The sequence below is a fragment of the Alligator sinensis genome, unplaced genomic scaffold (genome assembly GCF_000455745.1).
Source record: "Alligator sinensis unplaced genomic scaffold, ASM45574v1 scaffold1244_1, whole genome shotgun sequence".
NCBI lineage: Eukaryota > Metazoa > Chordata > Crocodylia > Alligatoridae > Alligator > Alligator sinensis.
Window position 1 is genome coordinate 568089 of NW_005842591.1, and position 12039 is coordinate 580127.

General features: G+C 46.0%; 1 protein-coding gene across 5 annotated transcripts in view; it reads left to right on the forward strand.

Annotated features, from left to right (window-relative positions):
* TAOK1 (TAO kinase 1) overlaps positions 1-12039 on the forward strand; it is a 59325-nt gene that overhangs the window by 11122 nt on the left and 36164 nt on the right. For 3 of the 5 annotated variants that reach the window (XM_006032845.3, XM_025214567.1, XM_025214565.1), the window contains exon 2: positions 10375-10597. In XM_006032845.3, the coding sequence (XP_006032907.1) occupies positions 10466-10597 (132 nt within the window). In that variant the 5' untranslated portion in view covers positions 10375-10465. Of the gene's footprint in view, positions 1-10374; positions 10598-12039 lie in introns of those variants that run through there. The other 2 variants (XM_025214569.1, XM_025214568.1) reach the window with 1 other exon arrangement.

The window sequence follows — 12039 nt, forward strand, 5'->3', positions numbered from 1 at the left end:
GCTGATTCCCACAGCAGTCATTCCACCGTCTTAGAAGGCAAAGTCTATAAAAATATTGAACTGCCTGGAGGTGTTGGTTGAAAACACCCTCTGCCTGAAAAAGGGTGTTTGTATCCGAAAGCTTGCAAAGAACAACTTTTGCCACTATTTAGTTAGTCTAATAAAAGATATCGCATTTATCCAGAGAACCTTGTCTGGAAAACTGTCTGGAGTACCTTTAAAAAGAGACTCCAGCCCATCTTCTCTGGGCACCTGGCTGAAATAGAATAGGGTCCTCCCTTTCCTTTTGACCCTTGGCCTTGGCTCTTACCCCCAAGCCATGGTTGGCCCAAATTGTATTTTATTCTGATCAGAGGTGTGTGTCTGGGGTTCCCCTCCATCTCCTCTTATGTTTGATTTAATGATTAAATGCCAGGTTATATGAATCCTGGAGTTACAAGTATTTGTGTTTTTTCTGCTGGATATGTCACAAAATATCATTGTATGTTCGGGATACCTCCTCACGCCTACCCAACCATGACAGGTCAGTTCATCTTTTCTCCAAGCGTTGAAAGACATCTCTTTGGATACAAAATTAATTTAACTAAATCTGAAGCCTTTCCATTATGTAAGACAGCTGCTGCACGGGCCTTCCTTCACCTTGTTGCTCTACAAGAGGCTGTAAATACCTAGAGGTATAGGTCTCTCTCTTTCTCACTGATTTGTGCAGACACAATTGTCCCCTGGTCTTTTCTAAAATTAGAATAGACCTTGTAAGAAGTCCTCGCTTGCTCATCATAGTTTTGTTGTCAATTTGATTAAGATGACACTAGTTCTCAGACTTGAGTACTTGCTTCAATAAATCTGACAGTTACTGCCCTTTAAAGTCATCTGAAAGATTTTGTTAGTTTAACTAGAATGACCCGAGGTACAGCACAAACTGTGGGGCTTCCAGCTGCCCGAAGAATTGTGTTCACAAGTCTTCAGTTGTATTGCTTTGTCTCAGGATACCAGGTACAAGATCTAGATAGGAAAAAAACCTGCATTTTCTCCTTAAAATATTTAGTGTATCCAACAGCATTGTTAAAAATGAGACACGTCAGTTTTCTCCCATGGATCACTCCACTTGCAGACCTCTTGCAAACTCACACATACATACTCATCTGTGTGTATATCTATCTATCCATCTATCTCACGTACATATTATTAGCTGGGATGACCTAGTTGGGGATGGTCTTGCTCTGAGGAGGACCATCCCCACACACGATTTGTAGTAGGTTATGAAAGCACATTGATGCAGAGGTGTAACAAGCACCCTGAGCCGTGCCAGCGGGCACCATTTTGGATGTCCTGCTTCCAGCTCCTAGCTACACTGCTGGTTTAATGGAGCTGAGACCCAAGAAGCGCTGGAGTGCCGCTAGGTGTAATCTGGTAGGTTTTGAGATTACTGCTACTAGTCTTTAGTTTATATAAAAAGTGTGCAAAAGAGTATTTAAAATGGGGTGGGATGGAAGAGAAACAGAATGATAAAACTTTAAAAGAAGTCTCCAAAGCCTTGCTTTTGCAAGTCTAGTTCTGTAGCATGAGGTTTGCATCTCTTGCAGTGAATCCTCAGGCCAGCCAAGTCACGGGCGCAAAGGTACTGCCCTCACCGGTTTTGCCTGCCCCCAGCTCTGCTAGCAGGCGTGACGGACATACCTGTGGCAGAGTGCTAGTCCCTGTGCAGTCTGCAGCTTTTTAAAACACAAAGAATAACCAAGCAAGCAAAAGAATAGTGCTGGTAGATTGGACCCCTCAACTGGAAGATATTTGGATACTTGCCCATAGTATTCAGTACGTTAATGAATTTCTTTGCTTCAAGGCACAGTAGAAAATAACTCGGCACTGTGCTAGGAGAAAAGATCAGGATGCAGTGACCATGGGTGTGCTTTTCCCAGTCATGACTGGAGAACCTTCTTGCATGTGCTCATGGTTTTGCGCAGGGCAGCGCAGAACGTTGGCTAGAAGACCGTTCAGTTTCATAGATTCATAGATGTCAGGATTGGAAGGACCTCAGTAGGTCATCGAGTCCGACCCCCTGCCCCGGGCAGGAAGGAGTGCTGGGGTCACAGCCCCAGCTACGTGCTTGTCCAGTCTCCTCTTGAAGACCCTCAGGGTAGGGGAGACCACCACCTCCCTTGGAAACCTGTTCCAGATTCTGGCAGCCCTTACTGTGAGGAAGTTCTTTCTAATGTCCAACCTAAATCTGTTCTCCATCAATTTATGGCCATTGTTCCTAGTTACTCCAGGGGTGCCCTAGTAAATAAAACATCTGCTTCCCTCCCCTGATGAATTTATAGGCAGCCACAAGATCACCTCTCAGCCTTCTCTTGCAAAGGCTGAAGAGATCTAGGTCCCTCAGTCTCTCCTCGTAGGGCCTTGCTTGCAGGCTTCTGACCATACGAGTGGCCTCCTCTGAACCCTCTTGAGGTTGTCCACATCCCTCCTGAAGTGCAGCGCACAAAACTGGAGGCAGTGCTCCGGCTGCAGCCTGACCAGTGCTGCAGAGAGGGGGAGCATCACCTCCCTGGCCTGTTCGTCATGCATCTGCTAGTGCATGATAAAGTGCGGTTAGCCTTGTTAATCACTTCATCACACTGACAACTCATGTTCATCTTGGAGTCCATTATGACTCCAAGATCCCTTTTCACTGCTGTGCTGCTGAGAAGGTCATCCTCCAGCCTGGAAATGTGTTGGTGGGTCTTTTTGCCCAGGTGCAGCGCTTTGCACTTGTCTTTGTTGAACTGCATCCTATGTCGTTCTGCCCATTTTTCCAACCTGTCCAGATTCACCTGGATCCGTTCCCTATCCTCTGCTGTGTTAACTTTGCCCTCTAATTTGGTATCATCTGCGAACTTGGACAGGGTGCTCTCCACACCCTCGTCCGAGTCACTGATGAAGACATTGAATGGCACAAGTCCAAGGACCGAGCCTTGCAGGGCTCCACTGCCCACATTTCTCCCTGTAGATATCGACCGACCCGGCACCACTCTCTGGGTGCGACCCCTAAGCCACTTGCCCCCCACCTGACCGTGTAATCATCTACGTCACAGCCTGTCAGTTTATTTATGAGGACAGAATGAGGTACCGTGTCAAAGGCCTTCTTAAAGTCTAGGTAGATGACTTCTACCTCGACTCCTGCGTCTAAGCCAGGGGTGGGCAAAATGCAGACCGCCAGGCCATTCCATCCGGCCCGTGGGACCCCTAAAAAATTTAGAAAATTAATATTTATCTGCCCCTGGCTGCCTGTCCTGCGGCCCTTGATGGCTTGCCAAAACTCAGTAAGCGGCCCTCCGTCCAAAATAATTGCCCCCTTTTTATGTGCAATGGGATTGTCTGCTTCTGCGCCTGTAGGATCGCTTCCTTGGGGAATGACCACCCTTCCTGGACCCCCATTTCACCAGTGCTCTTGAGCTTTAATGCCTCACTAACGAATCTCCTGAGCACACAGAAGTTAGACTTTCTGAAATCTAGCGCTTCAGCCCTGCTGGTTAGTTTACCCCCCGCCCCCACCGCTTGTTCCCCATGCTCCTAGCATTAGTATAGAGACATTTAAGCCCTGCAATAGGTGCCCTTGGTACCCCCCTTTCCTGATGTCTGTCGGGCCCCTTAGTGCTTCCCTGGGCTGACCCGGTGCATTGCTCGTGGCTGACTGATCCTAGGTTCTCCTTATCCTCTGCTTCCCTGTCCCCCGATGAACCTAGTTTAAAGCCCTTTGGAGGAGATCAGCTAGGACTCGCACTGACTGAGTGCCTGGCCTGTGACGGGCTATTCAGCTAGGTCATTTCAGCACTTAGATCAGCACCAGGTAATAGATTACTCAATCGATTGAGTTCATCTGGCTGAAGTGTTGGAAGCTGGTTACAAACAGCAGCTGCACTAAGTTCAGCAAAATCAATCCTATCCGGGGCTGCAGTTTTCAGAGTACAATCTCACTGTGGGTTAAACGCAGAACATTTGAAGGAGCACACATCACCACCACCTGCTGCGAAGGGACTGGCTGGAGGAAAGAATATATAATTTTCTCTGGCACTGAAAGTTACTCAAGTGCCTTTTCTCGTATCTCCTGCAGCAATGCTAGGTTTGACGTGGGAACATCAGACTGGTGCTAAAGGCCTCTTTCTGCATCTGGAAGGGAGGGGAGCTGGTATTCCCTTTCAATTAAATGGCTTTTCTCATGCTGAGAAGGGAAATTTTGGAGTGCTCTTGGTGCTCTTCCCGGTCTCTGCAACCCTTTGAATGCCTGTGCTACGGTTAAAAATGCTCTCTACGTGTTTGGGAGATGAAACTCATTCTGTGTGCTCCAGCGTTAGTTAGTCTGATACCTACTTGGATGGGGTATATGCAAGGTACAGAAGGGAAAGGGTGTATCTGCTTCTGCATTCAGACCATGCTTTGTAAGAGCGCTAGTGGCCCCTTGGGTAGAGACAAATGCTTGAGTGAAAAGACATGCAGGCCTCGTCTTCCAGGCTGCCCTGGAGCATGGTGTGGCATGTTGAAGAGCTCTGCACTTTGCAAAACCTTGAAAGTCCAGAGATGCATGGAGCTGACTACTTGGAGAACGGGTGTGTAAGTTTGCCTCTTCTGCTCACATGCTTGTCACATCAACTCTTCACAATCGCATGGTCTTGTTCTGTGGTGGGGTTTGGAGGTTTTAATATGAGTAGCGTAACTAGGTGCGAGTCCATCGCCTGTGAACGATGTGTCAGCCTTGATAAAAATGGCAGCATGCTTGAGCAATAGACCTGCATACCAGGTAGGACGAATCCTGTATAGACTTGACATAAGCTATAAAGCTTGTGACGTTGCTCTTCTGTGTGGTACAATGGAGAAATGTGAAGTCTTCAGGGCATACCTACCTGGAAGTATGTAAAACGTGTACTGCACTGCTCCACATCTGTGTAGCAGTTGCAACCCGGAATCTGCAATTTAAATCTTTCAGTATAACTATATTGTCTTACGTAGTTGTAGCTCTCTGTTTTGTCCTACACGTTTCCCGAGTGTTGCTTCGTATGCTTGTGTTTAGAATCTCAGTTTTTATAAGATATGAAACACTGAAGGGTGAATTACTTTGGTGATACTCGTTAATGTACTTATGGATCCAAGCCTTCAATTTTCTATTTAAAATGATAGAAATGTTGATGTGTCAGTTTGTGTTTTAAGTATTCTTTTTATCCAGCTTTCAGCCTAGTTATAAGCTAAAGAAAATGTTTTAAAAAGGCAATTCTTTCAGCAGTTCCAGTTTACCATGTTCATGATAGTGCTTGTAATTTTCCCTGTCAGCTGGAAGTCATTCAGGAAAATTTTAACAGTGTGTTGAGAGGATAATTTAATCTCTGCTTCATATGCTCCATGGAAATGACCCACATGCAAGCAGCAAAAAACCCCTTCTCCTTTCTTTTGACAGTTGCATGGTGAAACTTCATTCCTATGTGTTTTATGCTTTTATGATAGATCCTGTCAAAGGAAACTATTCCAAAATGTAGCAACTATTTGCTAAACATTTAGATTAGATGCCCTAAAAATCCTAACTACCAATTTCCAAATGGAGGCACGGTTTTAACTTTGAAGGGCTGGTGGTATTTGTCTTTTGGATATTCCCTTTAAAATCTTCCATGTTCGAGGAAATGTCTCTGCCGATTTTAGTTACTGGCAACCTGAATGTGTGTGCAAGCGTGCTAATATTTCATGCATGGTCCAGCATCTCCTCTCTGACACAATAAAGATTTGTTTCCGCAGATTGGACCATATTTGGGATATTTTAAATTGTCGAGAGCAGCCGTAATTTAATGACAAGCAAGGTATGTTTGCAAGGCGCAGATGACTTGTTTCTTGGGGGGATGGAGGGACATTCAGCTGACCATCCTTGCTGTCCTTATTAGGTATCACATCAGTCCAGTGTCCTGCTGTGGTGTGCAGCCTGATGCCCAATGAGATGGAAAGCCACGTAGATACTGTGAAATCATTTATCACGCTGCATCTGTTGGCTACCTCTGCTTCTGCTCACATGAGTTGTGGTAGCCGACACATAGCAAGCATCAGTTAAAGGACATGAACTTTGTCTGTTCTTTGCTGTGTATGGAAAAAATACACTGCCATTTAATAGTCTGATTTCAAGCAAGCCTGTGCACTGACCTTAGAGCTGCAGTTTAGCCTTTTGAGTAGCCAAGGAACTGTGGTTCCTTAGATGCAATAATGTTTGGCACCATCTGATCGATCCTGATCGTCTTTGCTTCTCACTGGCTTCGGTCTTGGCACAATTCTCGGAGCCGATCCTCGCTGATACCTAGCAATCACAGTTAGTAGGCTGCCGCAGTGACAACTAAACCTATTCTGTCCTCAAGATGTCTGCTTATTACATGAACATAATACAAATGGTGACCTGAGATGTGTGCACCTGCCACCATCATTTTATAGTGGTGTTAGTGAAACGCACTGTATACAGGAGTTACAGCTGGATATTAGCAGACTTGCCAAGCTTGTCCTTTAAGTTAGCTGCCAGTCCTCTGTACAATAGGGCTTAAATCTACATTGACATACAGCAGTTGACTCTACAGAGCTTTCTTCAGTATCCCAGTGGATCTTAGTCACAGGGTGGGGTCTCACTTCAGCAAGGATGGAGGCAGAAAACCCCGCAGAGAACAGGTCTTGCAGACTAGTACTTTCCCCCTTTCTCATTTTGCAGCTTCATGATGTCAGTGCTTCGGAGGGGTGTGTGCATCTAATAATTATAGGCAGCATAACATCTCAGGTTCACATGGACTTTCACGGGTGCATGCGTGCAATCTCTGCTAATTGATAGTTGTTCAGATTAAATTAATTTAATAAAACATTTTGGCCTGTAATCAGTATCAGTAAGAGTTACGCAGTCAAATAAATGCCATTCGTGTGTGTGTGTGTGTGTGTGTGTGTGTGTGTGTGTGTGTGTGTCTGGCCTGTGAGGCCCCTACAAACATTTAAAAAATTAATATTTATCTGCCCCTGGCTGCCTGTCATGCAGCCCTCGATGGCTTGCCAAAACTCAGTAAGTGGCCCTGCGCCCCAAATAGTTGCCTGCCCCTGCCTTAAGAACTGATCCCTTCAGGTTTCAGTCCAATTTAGCTGGGATCTCATGTTTTGGGGCCTAGCAGTATTATTACAACATCAGCAGTGATACATGGACACATCTACCCTCCCCATCTCTTGTCCTCCTTCCCACCACCCCAAAATCAGAGCATCTGTGTTTGCAGAAGAGAGGTGAAATAGTTTAATCGTCATTCCCTGGATCTTGGGGGGGAGTGTATGTGTGTTTGTGTTTGTGATGTGCTCATGTTGTCTGTCAGACAATGATTTGGGGAACTTAATGCTAAAGCACTTTTTTTTTTAATGTAGAAAAAATTTTGTTATACCATAAAGCAAATGATAGCAAGCTGTTGGAAAGCTTTCTAATGGGCGGCATTCACTGTAGTATTTTTTGCAATGCTTGTTCAGCTTAAGTGAGTACAAAGCTAGATACAGAATTATGCATACATGTGTAACTCACACTTAATTGAGTTTTTAATGGTAATACTTGCTTGCTCTCCTACGTCTCAGTGTAGCAAGTATGTCCAGAATTGGGATAAAACAATTTGCTGCAACTCTCTGAGAACAAGAGGAAATGTTTTTTGTAAGGTCTATCGTAGCAGAGAAAAGGTGCTTCAGTTTTCCTGCTTCCACTGTCACTTGCCTTTCACAAAGTGAAATAAGACAGAGCGCTTGATTTGCACCACTTCCGCATACTCGTCACTTAGCACGGTCGGAGCGTGTGCTGGTAAAAAGCCTCATCTGTTGATGGCATTTTGCAGGCATGCTCCAAGATCATGCCAAGAATGAGCCGAGTGGCTAATTCGGATGGGGGATGCCCCGTAATCCATCTCAGCTGTGTGTGTGGGGGTGGGGGGGGTTCTCGCTCACTCTCCCGTGCATGCACACACACTCAAGAGGACACGTGACTTTGGCCATATTGGCAGGTTTGTCCAAGCCTCGTCCCTCCGATTAACAGATGTAGGGGAAAGGGCATTGTGGGATTGCAGAAGGTGCTTTTGAACAACAATGTCCTTTTTGTACGAATCTGATGCTTCTTAAAAGATGGAACATGACATCATTACCGTTGATCCAAGAAGCATTCCTTCAATAATACTGAGTGTGCTGTGGTTATCGGCTCCCTTCCCCCTCCTTTCTCTTGCTTTTCTGACTGATGCTTTTTGTCTATTGTTCAGCCCTGGGTTGTCAGCGTGATACAGTTGTCTTTCGGTTTCCGTTCTTTCCAGGGCTGGGATCAACTATAATATTGCTACCCTTTTTTCCTCTTCTGCCCTCTTTATAAATTAAGCGCATTTCAGGTGTTGACTGAATTGCAGCTGGTTCAGATGTCGTGTTTATTGCCATGAACCCTCCGTTTTTATAAGAAATAATAAGATGTAGATGCGACAGTCCTGTGCACCTTTTGACACCATCTGACTGGCTTGGCTTTGCAGATTTGCATTCTATTATTATTATTGCATATTATGTGCTAAAGAAATTTAATCTGATAATCGTACTATTTTAAATGGTGCCTGCATACACACATCATCATGAATGGTTAAAAAAATCTTTGTTTGTGCATCGTTCACAGTTCTCTCTACTTTCTTATCCCTGCTCCTATTATTGCAGTATTTGAGTGTGTTTAATTGTTCATTGGGTGCTGTCACTGGAATATTTTTTGGGTGAGTGTGCACATTTTTGCAACCCTAGCCATTTGGAGGTAGGTTTTGGAAGTGCTTGGTTTGCTTCACTCTTTTCTCTCTCCCAACCACCCTTCAGGCAGGCAAGTTGGATGGTGGTACAGAGTTCACAACTGGGTTTGTGTTGGCCGTGCTGGCGCACAATAGAGCTTTTCCTTTTAACGGTGCTGGCAGTTACTTGAAGCTATAGCAGGGATCAAGCAGCCTTTGTCCGATTCCCATGTGGCAGCTGCCTAGAGGGAAGTGCCACTGTGCACAGGCACACCAAGGAGCACAATTGTTCCTATCCTTTCTGTACAAACTGCTCCACAGAGGGAGGAGACAACCAGTGACGCGCAAGAGGTCAGGAGATTTGGAGCGAGCTGGTGGGGGGGTTGGAGAGAGCAGGGAAAGAAGTGGGCAGGCTTAAGAGATTTTTAAACATGACAGTTTAGCTCCGATTTGTGGTCCTTGTCTTGCTGTGAAATTCAAACCTTTCTGTAGGTTTGAGAGAGGGAACGTAGGGGTGAAAGAGCACGTCATTCCCAGCCTGGGCAGGAAGGGCTGGAGAAGGAAGTGAGCTGTGTTAGCGGTTTGCCAGTCGCACAAGATTGGTGGGGGCAGTTTCCTTGAGAAATTCCCATTGCTGTGGGCTTGTTCTCTGGATAAGCCAGTGTGTAACATGTGCTACCTGATTGCAGTCATGCCTAGGCTCCCCTCATTTACCTTGACTAGCTGACACCTTATAGCTTTGGCACTCCTGCCAACAGCAGGATTGTCGCATGTCAGGAGTGCAGCTTTTTTCCTCTAGAGGAGACACGGGCCTGATAAACTTTGGATAAAGAGCAGGTAATGCATGTTTAATAGAAGTGAAATATTTCACACCTGCTAATGGCCTCTGACCTTGGGGTTCCTCTGAGGGAGGTTTTTGCAGATGCTCTAATGAAGATGGCTCCATAATGTACTACAGCAATTCGAGCAAACTGGAGGCTTGTGCTGATTTGAAAATAATGCATGCATGTAAAAGGCAGTTGGTTTCGTCACCATCTGAAATGTGGTTGCTTCCTCATCTTGCTGCCTTCCAAGATGGGAGGCTTGATCTACGTGGAAGGGGATGCTGGAAAGGATGGGGGGCCTACTTGCCCTTGACCAGTGAAGGCGTAAAGGTGTCTATGGCAGGATTACACATTAGTAAAAATTGATCGGTGCCTCGTGTTTAGCCTGTGATGTAATAACAGAAGGAAACACTGAATGAAATGATAGGGTAGTACATTTAGAATCGATACAAACTCCTGTTTCCTCCGTAGCCCCTCGATAGCATGCAGAAGTGCAAGGGATGGTTGAGGGACGTACAACTTATGATGATCTCCCCTCCTTCCTCAGTCAGCCCAGAGTAGCTAGGCAGATGATGGAGTGGGATGGGGTACGTGACTTGCATGGTTTAGTTTTGCCTTCCGTGAATGCACACATCTGACTTGGATACCTGTTGGGATCCTCTGGTAGAAGAGCTCCTAGGTTTCTGTTTGCATTGCTCAGCAGCATGGTGTCCAGGTTGAGGTGGCAGTCTCTCCTCTGTGGGTTTGCACGGGCTTTGGAGGGTCATAGTCAATGATGTGGTGTTCTGTTTTCTCCACAGTAATCCATGCTGAAGAGGCCCCATTCATACAGATGAGCCAGGGGTTGAAGCGGCACTTTAAACCCAGATAGTCGGCTAACTGCCCGGCAGGATGCCATCAACCAGCCGAGCGGGCAGCCTGAAGGACCCAGAAATTGCAGAGCTGTTCTTCAAAGAAGATCCTGAGAAGCTCTTCACAGATCTCCGAGAGATTGGTCATGGAAGCTTTGGAGCAGTTTATTTTGTAAGTACCTGCTTGGCTTGAGCCTACGAGCTGGCTATTAATGAATTCCACCCATTGCCTCTTCCACTTTGCATAGAGGAACATAAATGAGGTCTTTAGACCTTTTGGGGCAGGTTTGGCTGTCAAAGCATTTGTACAGCACTAGTGCAAAGGGGCTTCCATCGGTCGCTGGTATCCCTGTGTGCACTCCAACTGCAAACCACATATAAGAGGGAAAGTCAGGTCCCCGCAGGACAGTACACTGGAGAAGAGGCCGTTCCCATCCTAGATCCAAGTGTGTTGCAGCAGTGAATAGTGGCTGGTTAGGCGGTTTTGCTGTGCACGCTGCTCCGCTGTAATTCGGAAGTTAAACTGCTGCTTACCTTTCTGAAAAGGGAAACTACCATTATTTCTCAAAGCTGAGCACCACATACCAGTCACGGCACTCGCAGGGCATGCCTGGCGGCTGTTTAGCAGTGCCCTCCTCTGTGATCTCGCCTGGCCACGTTTAGCTAGGCCTATACTTCTCCCACCCTCCATGCCTGGCTCCCCATCTTGTCCGTCCACCCTTTCTTCTGACTGATGGCGCAGTTCTGCTCAGCATACGTTTCCTTCTCCTCCTTTGTCTCGAAGGGCGGCTCATTTCTTTTCCTCCTCTTAGCTGTTTTGCAGCCATTCTTTGTGTCTGGCCTCCCAAAACTTGTGTCCTCAGTGCCCCGAGCTCCCTCCCTGTCCTTGCCCAGCAGGTTGTACTTCCTTGTGTAACATCTCAACTTGACCGGAGCTTCTGGGCACCGGGATTTTTCCCAGCCTGCTTTTTGCTTGTGTAGCTCAGCTGAGAGGTGGGCCATTTTTTAGCTTCTTACTGCTACCTACCTCATTTGCAACTCGCCGTATGTTAACCCGAGAGCTTATCGTGAGACCTTCATTAAAAAGCCACTTTCTTTTGCAAACCTCCTCTCATTTATAATTATAGGAGGTGTGGCCAAACCTGTCAGTTTTCTTTCAGAGAGCTATTTGTGTCAGTATTTTATGAGCTGCCTATTCATCGTTAATAATTGCGGCAGACCATGTTGGGAACCTTCCAGCACAAATTTAATGCAGCACAGATGAACTAATTAGGAAAAGCTTCTTAATTTTGTTCCTTGCTTAAAACTGTGAGCTGCCACTGTTTGGGAACAGATCTGTGTGAGCAAATGTTTTATAATTAAGCAGTGCTTACCTGTGGCATTTACTTTGTGTCATCAAGTTCATTTAAGGTAAAACTGGAAGTCAATTTATCGTTTGACTTCCCCTCTCCGTCCACCTCCTGAAACAGTGTCCAAAGGTTTTGAACCTTCCTACGTATTAGTAGGACTTGCATGAATATAGGGGATAACTGGCGGCTCCCCAGACCAGCACCTGGTTGTTACCTGAAAGCGGTAGCGTGGGGCCTGCTCCAAAACAGCAAGGGGAGAGAAGCA